We start from the raw sequence: 19,737 nt of genomic DNA on the forward strand, positions 1-19,737 counted from the left end.
ACTTACAGTTCTACATTCAAGGCCCTCATTTTCTCTTTTAGCCACCCCAATGCAGTGCAAGTAGATGTCTAGTTGCTTATATACCCTTATCTCTATGGACATTTAGGAATCATTGTTCTGAAACTGTATTTGTCCATTCTACAAATTTGTTCTGCATTCTTGGTTTCTACTGGCGTGGAAATTAATTTAGCTGTATTAGAATTCATGTTATTCAAATGATTCATTTTCTGTATAATCCAGAGAATATGTATACAATAGAAAATATTCTTGACCAGCGATTTGCAATATATTTTAATTGGTGTGCATGTTAAGTAGATAGCATGCTATACATTTAACATTATTGGCCTAACACTGCCTCCACATCCCTGAATGGGTACAGAAGGCAGAAGAATTAATGAGGTATTAAGGGGAGGGGAAATATTATTTTTTGTGCTCTACATACCATGGAATAGTGGAGGCCACTCTCTGTATGTCAGTGGTAATCCTTGAGATGCTGCCCACGGTATGGGTGTGAGTCTTGGTGGATTCTCCACCAAATAAAACCAGCAGATATGTCTTCTTACTGATGTGGATATTTCCGCTCCCTCTCACAGTAGCCTATGGAGGCTACTACTGCCGTAGTAGGATGTACTTAGTAGATAGAACTCCCCAACATATAGCTCAATTACTTGAAGTATATGCTGGACACAGAATTTGCTCCTAAATGAAACTTAGTTTTTACCTTTGATTTTCTCTTGAAAAATAACATTAATTATTGTGTAGCAATGGCAGCAATCTACTGAGAACGTATCTCATCCTTTTGCACATAGAAAAGAGAAGTGATTGCTAACTGTGATGAAGGAGCCTACTCATGGCTGGTCACCATACCAACTGCCTGCTGTCTAGGGCAGTCTGTCTTGTCCTGCCACAACTTGTTGGGATCAACCTGATGTAATAAGTGAGAGACTGCCCATTTTAATGCCCCGAGGCCAAGGGGTTTACACACAGTTCCTATCTTCCCTTGCTTTGTCTCATGTCTTCCACAGTGTGGCAAAACACTGGTCATGCCTGACACTTTAAGGACTGGGCGAGGGAGGGGCAGGTGCCTGATGAGGGTGGTCATTTTAAGGCCCAGCTCCCTGAGCTGAGGGCAGTTCATGATCAGCCAGCAGAGGAGAGACATCTCTCTGATGAACTCTGTCAGGAACACCTAGGAGGTAAGGGTGAGGCTATGGGGATGGCTTGGAGGTCTCATTGGTCCAGAGCATGACCTAAACCTGTCCCCTGCCGGGGCAGGAAGGCCTGGTGGGGCTGCTGGTGGTGCGGCAGTCCCCATGTAATGCCAGGAGTGATCACTTCCCTGGTGTAAGGTGGGTTGGGGTGCCTTAACCTCAGCCCCCACCTTTGGGTGGGTTATTTAATGCAGGGAAAGACAGGTAAGCTTTCTGAAGCGCCTGAGCCTGCTGGGGTGAGTGATTACCATGGGCCCAGGCACTCTTTGTGAAGCACCTGAGCCAGGAATGGGGAACCCCCAATCCCTGAGCAGGCACGCAGTTTAGACCTGACCTGAGGGACCCAACAGGTCCATGCTGGAGCCTGCACCCAGAGAAGGGTCAAAAGAGCCAGGGGCTCACTGCGAGGGATGCCCACAAAGCAAAGAAGCTAAGGATCCTGACTGGTCTGAGACAAGGCCAAGGCCTAATGGGAGCCAAAGGTCCCAGAGAGGACAGCTAATGGGTGAAAGGAACAGCTGAGTTTCGCTGCCTGGGATGCCATCTGCGAGGCTTGGGCCATGGTGTAGGGATGGAACATAGCTGCGGATACCTCCCCAAACTTCGGTGTTCAAAATGGGCAGCCTGCCACCTAATTAACACATCAATACTAGTATATTCATGATCAGAGGTCAGGAAAACAGATCTTACAATGATAGGCTGAGAGACATGGGACTCTGTAGCCTGGAAAAGCATAGGCTCAGGGGTGATCTGATGGCCACCTATAAGTTTATCAGGGGTGACCACCAGGAATTGGGGAAGTGTTTGTTCACCAGAGCGCCCCAAGGGATGACTAGGTCGAATGGTCACAAACTCCTGCAAGACCGTTTCAGGCTGGACATAAGGAAGAATTTCTTTACTGTCTGAGCCCCCAAGGTCTGGAACAGTCTGCCAGCGGAGGTGGTTCATGCACCTACATTGAACACCTTCAAGAGTAAATTGGATGCTTATCTTGCTGGGATCCTATGACCCCAGCTGACTTCCTGCCCTTTGGGCAGGGGGCTGGACTCGATGATCTCCCGAGGTCCCTTCCAGCCCTGATGTCTATGAAGTCTATGAAATCTATGAAATATCAAGGCGTGGCAGAAGAGTGAGGTGGGTGGTTGGTTCATACACAGGAGGCAGGCTAGCACTTATACCAGGCATGAAAGCTTGCCCCTGTCACACCTAGGACACAGTGCCTCACCGTGACCCATGCTCCAGGGTCTCACTGGGACTCTCACTCCCCCCTGGGTCTTGCCATCACAGTGCCACAACACTGATCACAAAACTACCCACTATGACTCTCCTGACCCCTTATGGGCTGCCCTTGGCCTTTGGCTCTGTTTGCCCAGGTATTCTCAGTTGTGCACTGCATGCCTTCTCACTAAAGCTCAGCTCTGCCTTTGGCCTCTAACTCTTTTCCACCCCCTGACTGGCGCTATGCCTCTGCCCTCTCACTAGGGCAGCTATTCACTACCCTCACTGGGGCTTCCACACTCAACCACTCTTGTGCAGCCCTTCAGGGAGCCCCTTGCAACCCTACTCTTCACCACCACCTTCTCACTGCAGCCAATACTCTGTCCCCTATGCTGGGCCCTTGTGGTCTTACAGCCCCTGGGCTCAGGTGCCTCTCGATAGGTGTGCCTGGCCCTACTACCTTTGGGATCTTACATCCCCTGCACTCAGTTGCCTCACAGTAGGTGTGCCTGGCCCCACTGTCTGCCCTGTAACCCACTGGGTAGTCGGGGCTGGGGTTTTAAGGCACCTCTACCTGCCCTGGGGAGGCAACTGGCCTGGCATTTCTGGGGAGCCACCCTGCCACAGGTAGTCCCACCAGGCCATCCTTCCTCAGCAGTGTACAGCTTTTGGTCATACCCAGGACCAGGAGCCACCTACCATCCCCATAGCTCATGCTCTCACCTACAAGTCCAAGGTGTTGCTGAGCAATCACTCAGCCAGGTGGTGTCATCCCAGCTGCCAGCAGCAGACTGCTGCCTTATCCCTGAGAGCCTGGATCTAGAATGGAGGCTGCTCCGCCCCCTCCTTCAATCCCAGGGACCTCCTGTGGTCATGTGACTGACTCATTATTCTGGCATACACCTTCCAGCTGCCCTGATGCCTGCTCTGGCCCTTAAAGTGACAGGCACCCAAAGGTGATCTGTCACACTGTCACTGCCTCCTAACTGACTTCTGCACAGAATTACCTCACAAATTTTCACATATCATTTTCACTTAACAAATAATTATAGGTTTAAATACACTTAGTCATGAATGTTGCCATAAAAATATATCCTCCAAAGATGAAACCAGACCCACCACAGTTGAATGTCTACCTGAAATTATTTATTATACACCCAGGAATAAAACAATGGTGTTAATCCTGTTACACTTATGAAACCCTGAATTAAAAAGGCACATCCTTTCATTATATTTTTCACAGTTTTTAAAGTAGTTTTTATAAATTTGAGTTTCTGCAGTTCTGTTCAGGATTTTTCTCCTAGGCCCAAAATTTGTGTGTGGTTTTATTTAGTACTTTTGAAAGGAATCAGACTTGCGGTATTGGAGAAGAAGCCCCATAAATTTAAGGTGTTGCAGCACCTAAGAGGAAGCATATTAGTAGCTGAGTAGGATCTGGTCCTTTTATGTTCAATCAGGTTTATGCTAATCAAGAATTTATCAGTGTTTTGATCAATTTCAGTTTTTGCTTTTTTTCTTTTGCTAGTTTTATCTATCAAAATTAAATATGATCCATAATAATGTAGATTGTAGGACTGCAAAGGACATTGGGGCAAATACATCCCCTTATATGCCCACCAGTTATGTTCTATAATCTCATTCACAAATTAATCAAGTTCTGACATACCAGTTTTTTGTCTCCCTACCCCTCCACGTCCTTTTGAAAGGCTGTCCTACAACTTCATTATTTTGATGGTTGGAAACCCACTTATGCGTTCATCCATTTGAAAGGAATGCATGATGCATTTATCTGAATGTCCATATGTGTCTTTCAAAATAAACATAACATATCTTTTTTTCTTTTTATTTCATTATTTTTCTCTCTTAAATTGTAGGAAAACCAACATTACTACAGACCTCTGGCCTCTCTGGCCCTGCTGACACCTGCTCACTCCTGAAATATAAATCTCTGGGCTCTCTGGCCCCTCTCTCCCTTTAAGGCTAGCTAGGACCCTCCTTGCCTGCCCCTGATCTCCTTCACAAACCACCAGAGTTGCCTACCCCCAGCCCAGATGTTACCCAGGAGCCATGCTGCAGCCCTGTTGCCCACAAGTTTCTCTCTCCATGGCTCTCATGGCTAGACTGCCTGACCAGCTCAGGCCCTGGGCTTATATGCTTCAAGCTCAGCCTCCTCATTAGGTGACTCTCTGATTGTCCCCTGACACACCTGCAGGCCGCTACTCATGCAGTCTCTTCCCACCCCGTCACACCCTGATTCAGAGAACTTCTATATTAATTAACATTTCCATTAATTTAAGTGAACGTAACTTTTGGAGTAACACTCCAGATAGTTAGGATCAACTCCATAGTAAACACTGATCTGGGGAAGTGTGGGTTCCTTACTGAATGGGGGAGGTAACCTAGTGACACATGATGTGGAAAAAGCTGAAGTGCTCAATGCCTTTTTTTACCTGTCTTCACAGGCAAGGTCAGATCCCAGACTCTTGTACCAGGCAGACAGTTCAGGGAGGAGTTGAGCAGCCAACAGTGGCAAAAGAACAGGTTAGGAATTATTTAAAAGAGCTGGATGTGTATAAGTCCATGGGGCAGATGTGATGCACCTGAGGCTGCTGAGGGAGTTGGCTAATGTGACTGCAGAGCTTCTAGCCATTATCTTTGAAAACTTGTGGCAATTGGGAGAGGTCCTGGACAGCTGCAAAAGGGCAAATACAGTGCCCATCTTTAAGAAAGGGAAGAAGGATGATCTAGGGAACTAGACCAGCCAGCCTCACTTCAGTCCCTGGAAAAATCATGGAGCAGATCCTCAAGATATCCATTTCTAAGCAATTGGAGAACAAGGTGATTGGGAACAGTCAGCACGGACTGACCAAGGGCAAGTCATGCCTGACCAACCTGACTGCTTTCTATGATGAGATGACTAGTTTTGTGGTTGTGGGGAGAGCAGTGGACATAACATACCTTGACTTTAGCAAGGCTTTTGCTACAGTCTCCCAAAACATTCTTGCAAGCAAGATAAGAAAGTACAGGTTGAATGAATAGACTGTAAGGAGGATAGAAAACTGGCTGAATTGTCAGGCTGAATGGATAGCAATCAATGGCTCAATGTCTAGTTGTCAGCTGGTATCAAGTGGAGTGCCCCAGGGGGGCTGGTCCTGAAGCCTATCTTGTTCAATATCTTCATCAACAATCTGGAAGATGGGATAGAGTGCACGCTCAGCGAGTCTGCAGATGACACCAAGGTGGGGGGAGTAGTAGATACGCTGGAGGGTAGGACTAGGATTCAGAGAGACCTCAACAAACTGGAGGATTGGACAAAAAGAAATCTCCTGAACTTCAATAAGGAGAAGTCTTCCAGCCTAAGTGCAGGACTTTGCAATTTCACTCACCAATACAGGCTGCAGACTAAACAGCTACGCAACAGCTCCAGAGGATGTTGGGGTTACAGTGGACAATAAGATGACTATGAGCCAACAGTGTGCCCTTATTGTGAAGAAGGCAAATGCTATACTGAGCTGCCTTAGTCAGAATATTACCAGCAGATCAAGGGAAGTGATTATTTCCCTCTATTTGGCACTGACGAGGCTACATCTGGAGTACTGTGTCCAGTTTTGTGTAGACAAATTGGATAGTGTCCTGAGGAGGACAAGGGGGCTAGGGAACAGGACTTCTGAGGACAGGCCAAGGAAACTGGGCTTATTTAATTTGGAGAAGAGAAGACTGAGAGGTGATTTAATAACAGACTTCAACTTGAAGGGTGGTTGCAAAATAGGATGAATCTAGACTGTTCTCAGTGGTGACAGATGACAGAACAAGGAGCACTGGTCTCAAGTTGAGGTAAGGGAAGTTTAAGTTAGATATTAGGAAAAACAAATTCTCACTAGGACGGTAGTAAAGCACTGAAATAGGTTACCCAGAGAGGTTGTAGAATCTCCATCCTTGGTGGTTTTTAGGACTCAGATAGACAAAGCTTTGGCTCAGATGATCTATTTGGGGAAAGTCCTGCTCTAAGAAGGGGTTGGATTAGATGATCTCTTGAGGTCTCTTCCAACTTTAATATTCTGTGATTTATATGACTGTATGCTTGAGACTTGAATCACAAAAGTTAAGTTACTCTTATTTTAGCAGTTGCCATTCTAAGACAAAGTAAACATGGTGGGTTGACTAAACTTACACGTTGCATTTTTATATATTAATATGGGATTTCACTGTCTCACACTTTTGGTTTAGTATTTTTCTACAAGTTCTAAATATAAAAACAATTTCTTTAGAGAGATTTTTTTAACTAAGTCTTTAAATACAGAGTCAACATTTAAAGGAACCTCTAAACCTTCTATGAAAACACCCATTTTCAAGAGCAGTTGTGGGATTTCTGCATTTGGAAACACAGGCTGCTTGCAGACATTAAACCCCCCCCCCCAAAAAGTGGTGTTTTAACTTTAAACTCCATATGCTCCCATGCTGAGCCAGCACATGCCCAGAAGAGGCAGTGCATTAGTTGGACCCAGCTTGCCTGATGTCTGTATAGATCAGGCGCTTTAGTGAGGCTTATTTTGTGCTTTAATCTAATAGCTGATTGACTCAGCTATTAGATAAAAGCGCCCAATCTATACAGACACTGCACAGTGTGTATGAGCTCTAAATGTAGAGCCAGGTCAAAGTAGTGTGCGTTGCTGCTTCCGTTAAAGTGCCTTTTTTTATTTTTTTAAGGGTCTGCATGCAGTCATAGGTATCAATATTTGCTGGTATAAGTAAAGAATACTCCATGCCAAAAAGTTCAATGTTTCCAAAACATTTTCAACTTGCCAAAAAATATTAGACTTGCATAACTTCTTGCTAACCTGCATAACTGTATCATATATTCCAGTGCAAACACTTAGCAATTGCTTTATATGCAGTTTTGCTTATTAGAGGAAGTTTTACTAAAAGAGGAAATCCTTGTTCAGATGCTAAGATTACATATGTTAATCGATCCTTAAACTTTCTTTGTGCCAGAATAGTTTTATTGTCTGGACAACCAATAGAGATTAGCAGACAGGAACAATTGTTTGTTTGTTTTAAAGGACAGAGGAAATGAACAGAAGAAGAAAAAATTAGAGGAAGATTTTAACTATGAAGAAGTAAAAACTGTCCCTTATCCTATCCTGTATGTAGAAATACATAATATTCTACAGTATATGTTTCTGGCTGAGACATGATGACATATGGTACTTTACGTGACAGTGAACTCCTCTGAAAAGGCCACCTGGCAGTGGACTATGATTGCCTTTGCAAGCCATTAGAGTAAGACTTGTGTGACATCCATATTTATATTATGTTTTTCTGCATACAGGATAGAATAATGGACATACTTCTTCATAATTAAAATATTATTTGCATTTGCATACAAATTCCAGCAATTCAGATAGCAACTTGAATGAATACAGTACCTTAACCTGAAGTTTTGCTTCTTGGATTCGACCTTTCCAAGATGCTGTAAATTTAAGGCTGTCCATTGAGAAGCCCATTACCCTAAAAGCAAAACAGATGTACACTCAATGTTATAGAGATATAACAATAAAAAATTCAAATAAAAAACCAGGAATGAATTAACACAAATTAAGAATTGAATTCATATTTACAAAAATAAACATTTTTTCAGCACTGTTGCAAAAATAGTTTCACTATTTTATGGGGTTGCTAAACTAAGAATTTGTTTTTTTTACTGAGAGCTGCAAACATTTTACTGACAACCAAACTTTTTTACTAACATATATTTTTCATAATATAAATAATATAACCCTTCTGCCATACCCAGGAGAGCACACATTCAAATTCAGGGGTTTAACAACTTTTAACACTGTATTACTTGACTGCAGCGATTGGTTTTACACAGTGCTGCTCCCACTTCAGAGTTTCCCCACTTACCCCCACATACAGACCTCACTGTGCTGCCCACCATTCAAATCTTAAAGCACTTGGGCTCTGCTCCTCCTGTCCTAACATGGATCCCTTCCTGCTGCTTTTTTTCTCTTCTGCTCCTCCAGCTCCATCCTGGCTGAACTGACCCCCTCCCAGTCCCACCCAGTGCCTTCCAAGAAGTGTACAGACCTGTTATCTTTGAGGGGAACAGCCATAATAGGAAGGTGATGGCCAGGATGCAGTGGCAGAAAGAGGCCCTGGGGTAGGAAGGAGGCTATGGAGGTTCCCATGGGCCACAAAGCCCTGAGGGAGAGTTTCCTTAGGGTGCTGAGCTGCATTCTCACTCAGACAGAAGCTGGTGCTGCTCTCCTTTGTCTCTTCTTCAACATTTACATCCAAATCTTCAAACAAGTTCATGGTTTCTTAGGATAGCTCCATTTTTTACAAACTTTATGGACTTTTTATTTATGTATGGTCTGTAAGTTTATGGACAGTTGGCAACTCTGCTATTTTATCACAGTAAAATAATAATAATAAAAATGAAGCTAATGACCCTTTTTTTACCTAATCTGGACAATAAAGATACAGTGTTAGAATGTAAATGCAAAGGAGAATTGCACTCAAATATACATAAATAGATGGCTGCATTGTACCTACCTTGCAGTCTCTTGGCGTAAAGCATTAAGAAATGTATCAGGATGGAAGAGCTCTGAGAGGTCCAATGTGTCTGACAGAAGTGTCTGTTTTTCTGCCTTATCTACCCAATTCTGAAAGAGAATTGTATTGCATATTAATGAGAACAATTAATTCAGTCACTTATTGCTTGATATTCTAGAAGTTTGCATTAATGCACAGATTTTGGCTTTGGTTGCTAACGCCAAAAGGACTAACCATCATATACCATGATCTTAAAGAGGAATATTTATTCTTATTTTGTAATGACAACCAAAAATAAGTAGGACCAAGCTGCATTTAACATATTTAACACAGTATTTTATTTTTATAAGTGCACAAGACTAACCTCTTTCAAATATGCTAAAAAACCTTCATGAGTTATACAGTGAAACTTAGTTTAAGAATTCAACTCCTTCCACACCAATGCTGACTTTTCAAGTATGTTCTCCAGCATTTCTACTACACTTTTATGAAACTGAATTTTCTAAAACTATTCAATAGAGTCAAGGATTTTTGTGGGCGATATCTTTTGTGGGCGATATCTTACTGGACCAAGTGCATGGTTGGGATAGACTTAGACAAGTTTTTTGGGTACTATAATCCCAGACCAAAGGAAAGATACTGTTATATGCAAAAGTTTGTCTAAGTTTATCCCAACTGGTGCAATAAAAGATATCACATGTAAAAGCTCTTGCCTCTCTCATTTCCCTGAACTGTCACAGCTACACCATTACTTCATCACTACCAAAACTATTAAACTGTTGTCATATGGTGAAGTGTCACATGAAAATATTAATGGCGGTACTGCTGGACCTTTACTTAGTGTGAACAAATTAGTGAATTCTTTCAAGTATATTTTATTATCATTTCTTCTGTAGATATTACATAGTTGGAGTGAGACGATAATGGAGAAGACCCCATTGGATTTCCAACCCCCCCCCTTGTCTAGATCACAGGTTTATTCGTATTACATCATTTCAATCTAGTCTAGTTATAGTACGTCTAGTAACTAAAAATGGCTTTTCCCCGATTGGCATATAATAAAATGTAGCAGGGGGCAAGGTCCTCTGTCACTTTAAGAGAGGACAGCAGCTGACTGCTGCAGTGTTTGTGTTAAACTTTGACTGGGGTTGGGAGCCCAGGCCACGAGATAGGGGCCAGGGGCCCAGGGCATGCACGTGTAAGATGGGCCTGGGGACCAGAAGCCAAAGTGAGGCCTTTGGCCCCCAGGGGCCCTGAACTGAGAACCCAGAATAAAAGGGCCAAAAACAAAGGTTTGGGGTCCAAAGGCCAAAAGCTGCATTGGGGCCAGAAGACCTCCTCCAAATAGACATCGAGTAACATCTGAGAGATGTGGGCATGGCTATAGGGGAGGATGGAGGCAATATATATAGCCCCTAAAGGCAACTGGTATCCTAAGGTACTGATAGGATCAAAGGGTCATAACTTAGTGTCTGAGGGGCAAGACTGAGGTCAGCCAAGTACAAGATGTACCAGATGCCCAAAGTGAAGAAGGGCTCACTTGGGACCCTGGGGCAGCCTCCCTTAACATCAGAATAGTCCCATCAAGACATGACAGGCAAGGGCAAGACAGGGTACCCTGAGGAGCTGGAGTGGGGGGCAGGACTTACATGGCCACTAGGGAGTGTCACAGCAGCCCCTGGGGCATGGTACTGCTACACAAGGGTACTGAATCCTGTATGCAATATTCACCACTCTTTTCCAGGATACTTGAACTCCAGAATGATACAACTGTAAACTTATTTTTATCATATGTACTCCAAAACCCATTTGGTTCAACAATACTCTATTGCTGTGACTACAGCTAATAAGGTGTTGCACAGTTTTTTTAGGCTGTGTTTGTCTGAAACACACATTCACATAATTATGCCTACAAATCCATTCTGTTTTGTTTACTCTCAGTAAGTGACTGGTTTCAAAAATACAGGGGAGAGAAGCCTGGCCTCAGTTGTACTCATGAAATGTACACTGATCTCACCCTAGTCTTAACTGCAGAAATGAGCCCTGTGTTTTTAAGCTGCAAGATCTCAGCTTCCCACTCGCACATATTCTTCACAATTAGGGAATATGAAGCAGCCCATGTGTCTGACTTTTCAATCTTTGTAACAGTATTTTTCATTATTAATTACATATAACTGCTGACATGCCTCCTACTCTCCCTCTCTCTCATTAAAAATGGTGTCTTCAGTACTAAAAAGCAAGGATTGTTAATTATTCTTTTAACATCTTTAGGCCAACATCTATTTGACATCTTACTTCCACTTTAATTGGTCACTGAAAGTGTGCAAGGCCCTTGCTCATATCCAGAAAATATATTTAAAAATAAAATGAAGGAAGCTCAGTAGATAAAAGCCAGGCAGACTTGAAACTCCTCCAGGTGAGTCAGACACAGAACTTACATAGCGCACATCCAGGGCAAGTGTTTTAACCCCTAGAGTATTTACATAAAAATGGACAACAGCACTACTTCCTCTGAAAGTTGAATCTAAAGGACAAGGGTGAATCAGCTATTTGTACCTACCAGGGACCTCTTAGGCTCTTAAGTCTGGGAGGGAATTCTGAACTGTGACTCCCACTCTCACATATACGTTGAAATCCAGAAAGTGCAGGATTTCATACGAGACATACACAAAGCTCTTGGTTCAGAGGCAGTATCCTTTATCTGACCAACTAAATACTAACAAAAAAAATCCTTTCTTTGCAAGCTTTTGGGCACACACGCCCTTCATCAGGCTGAGGAGAAAGATTGTAAAAGTCCTCCTAGGTAGAAAATGAAAAAGACAACCTAATCTGCACATCACAGAGCAACACACTCACAAAAGGACTCACATATTCCCAGGGGAATACACTTCCAGCCTCTATCTCCCTGTGTATAATGAAGTTTATTTTCTACCTATGAGGACTCTTGAATGAGATACTATGGAACAAGAATTTTTTCACAGACTGGACTGTGTAAAGTATTGCCTAAACCCAGACTATAGATTCTTATCCCATTACCTGGATTAGCTTTTATAACTCTCATATCCCTCAGTGGTTAACTGTTTTGCTTTTCTCTCTTCTACCTACCTTGCCTTTTCAAGCAGTGCTGTTTCCTTTTTTCTCCTCCCTTCCCTGCCCTTTTATTCTTATCACTGCTTTCTAGTTAGAAGCTCTGCTTCTTGCAGTTCCTTCATAGCATCTGATGAAGCATGCTAATTCTTACAAAAGTTAATGCATACTTATGCAAATCTACCCTGCCTTCTGCCTGACTTCAGACTAACATGGCTAACTACATCCATCTTATCTCTGTAAGTCTTCACAACTCATACATTTGTGCACAGAAAGGTAAATGTCTAACTCTACATCAAAATTCTGGGCAACCTGAAATTCTATACACTATTATCATATAGAGAGGATGACAAGTTGCACTTCTTGATAAGTACCATCTATTAAATATAAAGATATGAATCTATTCAGATTCTAAGAAATGAAGAACTGGGAAGTTATACAGATTTAATAATTACAGAGGGTACCTTGCAAAAACCCACATTTTGTTGAAAAAGCCCACTGTACCAATTCCTTTTAACTGTTTCCATAAAATTAGCTTAGACAATCACCTAAAATTCATTCAATTAATTATAATTTTTTGTCAGTGCCAAAAAAATCTGTCATGTTTTTATCAAAAACATTTGATCACTGACCTTTAAATCTGTCACAACGTAGATTATGAGCCTTTACCCAAACAATCATTACTAAGTTAGTTTTTGCTTTCCATTTTCATTAGCTAAACATATACAGTTGATTGTCCTTGTCTACACAATTCTATTAATGACTCTAAATAACAACTATCCCTTTTATTGTGCAGCAATAATTGTGGATCCATATTAAAAGGAAACACTTTAGTAAATTTAGTGTAATACAACCAGCCACACAATTGTTTTGATTTTAATTAAATACATTCATTTATTACAAGTTTCAAATAAACTTTTAATTTAACTGTTAACAAGAAAAAATGTCAGGAATAAAGATTCATTAGTTCACTCTAATTTAGAAGGCAAATATGGATGACAACCAGAATTCATTTCATTAATACATGAATTAATCTAATTAGGTAATGTTACAAAATTTGCTATACCACAAAGTTTTCATTAGGTCATAAGAGTAAAGTTGAAATTACTACTTGTATCAGTATGGATTAAGGAAATCCTTATCCCGTGTTTCAATACTTTTAAATAATAAAGCATTTATTTAAATGTTTTATTCAGATTTAATGTAAAATGCAAAGGTAGGAAAATATCACAAAAAAGTAATAAAAATATCTCTTAAGCAACACATGTACATGACTTTTTTATATTCATTTTTACATTATCCTTCTCAGGAAGGAAATCATAGAGACAGTGAGATATTATTGGCTCAACTGTCAATGCTTTATTGATGATGCTCAATTATACATCTCACTGACTACTAATAAATATATTTACTAACACTATTAAATGTCCTAATGTCTATGAGAGATCAGCATTTGAATCAAAAGTAGCTGGCTGTAGCTGAACCCAGGCAAGAATGAAGTGATGCATCTTTAAATGGGGTATGTGAGAGTTCTATTTAAAGCACAGATAATATTTAGTGTTACAACAAAATTTCAGAGATTAGGTGAATCCAGAGCCTGATCATCATTATGGAATGATGCATAACTTCCCTTTTCAAAAATGCTTTTCCACCAGAGCAATCACACAGCTTTGAATCCCCCATCTACCAAATACTTCTCCCTAAAAGGATAAAAATAAAACTGTAACACAAACTCTCTGTAATTGTTGAAATGAGCACTCTTTACATCCTTTCTAAAACGATGTCAGATTTGTTATTGCTGAGGTGGAGCCAACATTTAGACTGTCAAAGAAAAAAGCCCACTATAGATTAATTTTGCATATGATGATTACAAATACAGCGTGAAAAAACACTTGGCAGGTATACCAGAAGAGATATGCAAAGCAATTCCTAAGAGAATGTGTTTAAACTTTTCATTAATATGAGTTAACAAAACACTACTTTCCTTTTATTACAAAAGCAAGATTTTCTTTTTTCTCAAAAATAAATCTCTAAGGATGGTCTCAGGTGGTTCAAGTAACATTTTCACAGGTACCTTAACATCCCCAAAGCATATTTTTCATTTAAAAAATAGCTTTCCTTATCTCTTCTAATCCCCCAGCAAACTAAGCACCTTGAATTGAACTGTGGAGAACAGTAAGAGGTTGTTAAATTTTCCATTTACACAACTTATAACTCCTCTACAACATGCACCATGTATTTCCCCCCTCTATCTGGACCCGAAAGGGGTCTTTTGCTGACTCTCTTAAAACTATTGAAGTGATACCATTTTTGTGGCAAAATTTATACAGTGCAGTTCTGTTTCTCTAAGGGTTTCACAAGAACTCACAACCATTAGATAAAGCTAATTTTTGGATAAGCAGGGCTGCAATGAATTCTGAATATGGCTAATAGGGATGGGACTGAAATTAAGCAGGAGTTTTGATTAACAGTTATGTTGTATGCCTATTTTTCTTCACGGTTCTTTGGGTAATTGTGATATCTTTTATTAGACCAACTACATAGTTGGAAAACATTGTTCTTTGCAAACTTTCAGGCACAAACACCCTTCTTCAGGCATAGGGAGGTCTGCTGTTGTTTTGTGTTCTCCTGCATGGAATAGAAGTCAATATACAAAATGCAGGTCTGTGAAAATGCAAATGTGTGGCAGTGAGGAACAGAGGTGATGGGGAGCAATAGGTGTTAGACAGGTAGGTGGAGGGGAAAGGGAGGGAAAGTTGACCTTGTGACAGAATGTAACTGGTAAAATGTAGAAAGGTTACTTGGAATTATATGATGGCAGGAAGGTTATAATGTGCCCTAAATCCAATGTGTCACAAATACAATATCATAGAATCATAGAAGTAGGGTCGGGAGGGACTTTGTAGATCTTCAAGTCTGACCCCCTGCTTGGGCAGGAGAAAAAACTGGGCTCAAATGATTCCAGCCAGGTAGGCATCAAGCCTCCTCTTAAAAACCCCCAGGGTAGGAGCCAGCACTACTTCCCCTGGAAGTTGGTTCCGGATCCTAACTGCCCTGACTGTGAAGTAGTTCTTACGGAATGATCCATATGTAGTCCATGATTTTTTGTATCCAGTAGATTTATGAAGTGAAGTTCAGGGGCTTGTCTATGAAAAGTGTTTTGTTAATTCCCTTTGAGGATTAGAACTGAGAGATTGGGGAGACAGCATGGATGTCTTGTGAGAAGTGTGCACCCTTAGGTAATCCGGTATTTTGGCTTTGATTGATTTTTGGTGTGCATTCAATCTGGTATGCAGGTGTTGTTTGGTTTCTCCTACATATTGTCCATCAGGGTATTTAGTGCACTGGATGAGATGTATTACATTTCTGCAGGTGCAGGTTTAAGATGCAGGAATGGTGATGGCTCTGTTGTGGGATGTAGTTATTGTGTGAAAAGTGGAGATGTGTTGGCCGGTTTAACATTTGTTGTCCCAGTATAGTCTGGATGTATTTGATATGCTCTGGGCTACAGGAAGGTTGCTTCTGGTGATGAGACTGGTGAGGTTCAGTACTTGTTTAAAGGCTAGAATGGGTGATTCTGGGAAGATCTCTTTAAGAATTGGGTCTTCTAGTATGGATTTCAATTGTTTGAGGATTTTTCATATAGGTTCCGGGGGAGGGGAGGGGGGATGGTATGTCATAACTAATGGTGTGCGATCTGTGGGGATTTTCTTTTTGTACTGCATCATTTCTTCACATGGTATCTGGGTAGCTCTCTGGAGGAGTGTCTTTGTTGAGTGAAAGCCCTTTTGAGATTTGCAAGGTGACAAGGATGGGTGTTCTCCTCAGTGCAAATTCAGTGGTATCAGAGGGCCTAGCTGTATATTACAGCTTTCTTGGTGTGTTTAGGGTGATTGCTGGCCCTGTGAAGATATGGTACGATGTTACTCCATGGGCTTCTTGTATATATATAAGTGGTGATTTATATTTTACCATTTTGCATATTGATCACAGCGTCTAAAATGGAAATGTTGGTGCTGGAGTATTCAAGAGACAGTCTGACGGAGAGGTTGATGATTATTGAATTTATGATGGAATTCAGTCAGAGATTACAGGTTTTCAGTCCAAATGATAACGATGTCATCTATATAGCTTAAGTATTGCATGGGTTTGACGATGCAGTTCTTGACAAATTTTTCTTTCAGGTGGGCCATAAAAGCTTGGCATATTGTGGGGCCATTCTGGTGTCCATAGCTATGCCCATGGTCTGGAAAAAGTGGTGGTTACTGAAAGTGAAGCTGTTGTGTGTGAGGATGAAAAGTATAAGTTCAGTAATATTTTTAAATCTGTACTCTAAGTTGTAATCTTGCTCTTGTAATTATGTAAGGCAGGCTTGGATGCCATCCTGGTGTGGGATGTAGGTATATAAGTTGGTAACGCCTGTGGTGGCTAGGAGGGTGTTGCTGGAAAGGTGGTCTATGTTTTTCGGGTTGTTTAGAAAGTCTTTTGTGTCTTGAACAAAACTCAGCTTTTGGGTTGCAAGAGGTTCTAGGATGGATTTGATGAAACCTGATATTTCCTCAGTTAGGGTTCCATGGTTGGTATTATAGGTCTTCCTGGGTTCCCTTGTTTGTGGATTTTAGGAAGCATGTAAAAAGTCCCTGGGTTGGGTAGTGGGGGGAATCAAGTTCTGTAGTTTTTCTTGTAGTTCAGATGGACATGATATGATAGTGGTTTTGAGTTTTAAGGTGAAGAGGGGCGTTGGATCTTCCTCTATTTCTTCTGTTCCCTCCAGAACACAAAACAACAGCAGACTCTCCTTATGCCTGAAGAAGGGTGGCTGTGCTTGAAAGCATGCAAAGAACAATTTTTTCCAATTATTTAGTTGGTCTAATAAAAGATATCACATGCACCCAAAGAACCTTGTCTGCCTATGTCCTTAGATCAACACAGCTACAACAAACACCCCTGAAACATGGAGGGTATTTTTCTTCAGAACACATACACAATAATATATAATGTAATATATAATAATAATTTATACACCACAGCCTATATTTATTTAAAGACTTTGAGATACAAAAATATTGAAGTATCTTGAATTATATGCTCAGTTCTGAGAGAATACTGACATTTCTGTGGTTTAAATACTGACCTTTCAATCACTACATTGGAACATAGTTTCCTGGTGCTTGTTCTTTTTAAATGTATTCTAAAGAGAATTCAGGGAAAAGCTTTCACTCACTTCTGTAGGGGGCATACAGAGGTGAGTACAGCTCCGCACCCCTGAACATGTCACAATGGTCTGACTACACAAGCCAATAATACAAGTGAATAAGCACAATAGGGCCATCATTATTATACTAATAGGGCTGTCATTATCATACCTAGTATCTTAATACCTAATAGTATATACCTGTGTACCAGACACCTATTATGTACTTGTTTAAATACAGATACATGTATTTAAATTTAGACATCCAATTTTGAAAATGGGGCTTATATTACGTGTAAGTACATGGTTAAGGTTCTTAAATTGCATGAAATAAGCCTTTAATGTTACTGCCGTATAGTAAAAGCCTGTACTAACTGAGATATAAACTGTTCCTCCAATGTCATTTGTTGGAGTCAGCAAGCTAGAAAAACACATTAATATACTCATTTTTAGAAAAGGCCTTTACTGATATCAAATCATGTGCTAATCTTATTGTGAAAGTAAGAAAATATAATTTTTCTTTTACCTACCTTCTGATTTTGCTATTGCTTTCTTATAGCATGGAGACAAAAGTTGCCATTCATTGCTTTCAAATAAACTACTATCATTGCTTTCAAATAAACTACTATTTCTCCATTCCAGTTTGACATGCCTCAGAAGCACTATGTTTGTTCAGGAAGTTACTAACATAATAGCAGAGTTGAAGCATAAAACTTCCGAGTCCATTAGGATCAACATGCTAACTAACAATGTGGCAGAAGCAGATATGCGGCAAGGCATAGCTCAGGGAAGCATTAAAAAATGTGATCTCATTTCAGCTGCGGTATTAATTTATTTTTATCAAACCAAAAAGTCAACTTTCTAGGGGCTGCTATTCTCTGACATATAATGAGAATAGCAGAATGATGACTGTATACATGAATTGTAAATATTAATGACTATGTGATCATCATTGTGATGATGCTTGTAGTCAAGGATGACAGTGCTGCAGTAGGTGCAGGTGAGTTGCATGCAGTGGGTGCATGTATATCTCTGTGCAGGACTGTGTATGATAAATACCTTGGGTGCATCCAGGTGAGTGTGGATGTTTGGTTTGTGCCGCTGCTAATTGTCCCTGGGGAACACCTGTGCCATGTACCCTTGGGCATGCAGCAGGTTACCTCGGGTAGGGTAAGGGAGACTAGGGCCAGCAACTGTTCTGGTCCCAGCAGCCTTATGTGGTGTCTTGGATGCTGGAGAAGCTGCAGCTGGCCTGGTACTCCTGCAGCTGGGAGCCTGGCTGGCAGCCAGAGTATTGATCTGGCAGGTCAGGCTGCAGTTTTGGGCAGCATGTGTTGCCTCCATGTGCGCCACCTGCTTTTTTCCCCCATGCTGGTTTTTTGACCCCAGGATCTCCTGGAGTTAATGTGCATGCCCCGCACTGCAACGGAGCAGTGCGGGAAATGCCAGAATATGCACTGTGTGGCACTGCAGATACATCTGTAGCACCATATACCGCATGACTGTGCTCATTTGGACATGGCCCTTTTGTTACACCATTGCTTCATACTTGCTTTGCAAGCTTCTAAAGGCCATGTTAGTATCCTGGATGCAAGACACTATTTCCCTCCCAAAAATTGTATGATTGTTTAAAACACTTCTGTCCCAGGGGGACACAAATGGAGGTCCCAGGCACCCCTCCCATGGCAAGACCCAATGCTGGGTAAGCTCCCAGAAAAAGAAAACCAAAAGCCCTAAAGAGGGGGCTTATTTACCTTTGGCAGGAAAGGCTGCACCGCACTGAGAAGAGCCACTGGTGTGGTTCACCAGCTGCTTTTATTTGCAGCTGGGAGCAATGCTGGCAGATGACGTCATCAAAAACCACTGCCTGGCTGTGGGGAAATGGCAGGGGCAGCAGCTATACCAGGGATAAGGAGAGAAGCTGCCCCCTGGGCTGCAGGATTGCTAGTCAAGGGGATCTGCAGGAGCCTGGACGGGGACCCACCAGAAGGGTCCCGGCTCTCTCAAAAGGATAAACACCTGGCTCAGCAGGAAAGCCGAGCCAAGGAGGATGGCGTTGAGGGATCCTGATGATCACATATGCCAGACCTGTGAGTGCGGTGGGCTGTGGCCTGAACCCCTACTGTTCCTTTCTTTTCTCCTTTTTCTTTCTTTTCTTGGTTTACATTAGTACCTCAAAGGGCACTCAGAGCCTGAACTGGGGAAGCACCCCCCAACTGACTCTTAGTGTAGCAAAACCCCCAGTTTTTCTTTTTCTTTTAAAATGCATTCCCTCCCCTTCCCCAAATATTTCTGACTTTTTCTTTCCCTCTCTATTCCCTATAGATAAGTATAAGTGAGCTAAGACATAGGATAAGCGTCAGCATTTTATTTTGGTAGCAAGTTGTGTTTGTTTTGTTTTTTCTCCTTCTTTATATTGTATAATTATTATGCTTATATTGATTTTTACTGTTCTATATTACTGTTTTACTG

General features: G+C 41.5%; 1 protein-coding gene across 1 annotated transcript in view; it reads right to left on the minus strand.

Annotated features, from left to right (window-relative positions):
• Nucleotides 1–19,737, minus strand: part of DYNC2H1 (dynein cytoplasmic 2 heavy chain 1) — a 427,915-nt gene that overhangs the window by 22,065 nt on the left and 386,113 nt on the right. Inside the window, exons 86-87 of the mRNA XM_019530264.1 lie at nucleotides 8,985–9,094; nucleotides 7,856–7,937 (exon numbers count right to left, since the gene is read on the minus strand). Of these exons, the coding sequence (XP_019385809.1) occupies nucleotides 7,856–7,937; nucleotides 8,985–9,094 (192 nt within the window). The remainder of the gene's footprint in view (nucleotides 1–7,855; nucleotides 7,938–8,984; nucleotides 9,095–19,737) is intronic.

The sequence above is a fragment of the Crocodylus porosus genome, unplaced genomic scaffold, assembly GCF_001723895.1.
Source record: "Crocodylus porosus isolate Cpor-Errol unplaced genomic scaffold, CroPor_comp1, whole genome shotgun sequence".
Taxonomy (NCBI): Eukaryota; Metazoa; Chordata; order Crocodylia; family Crocodylidae; genus Crocodylus; species Crocodylus porosus.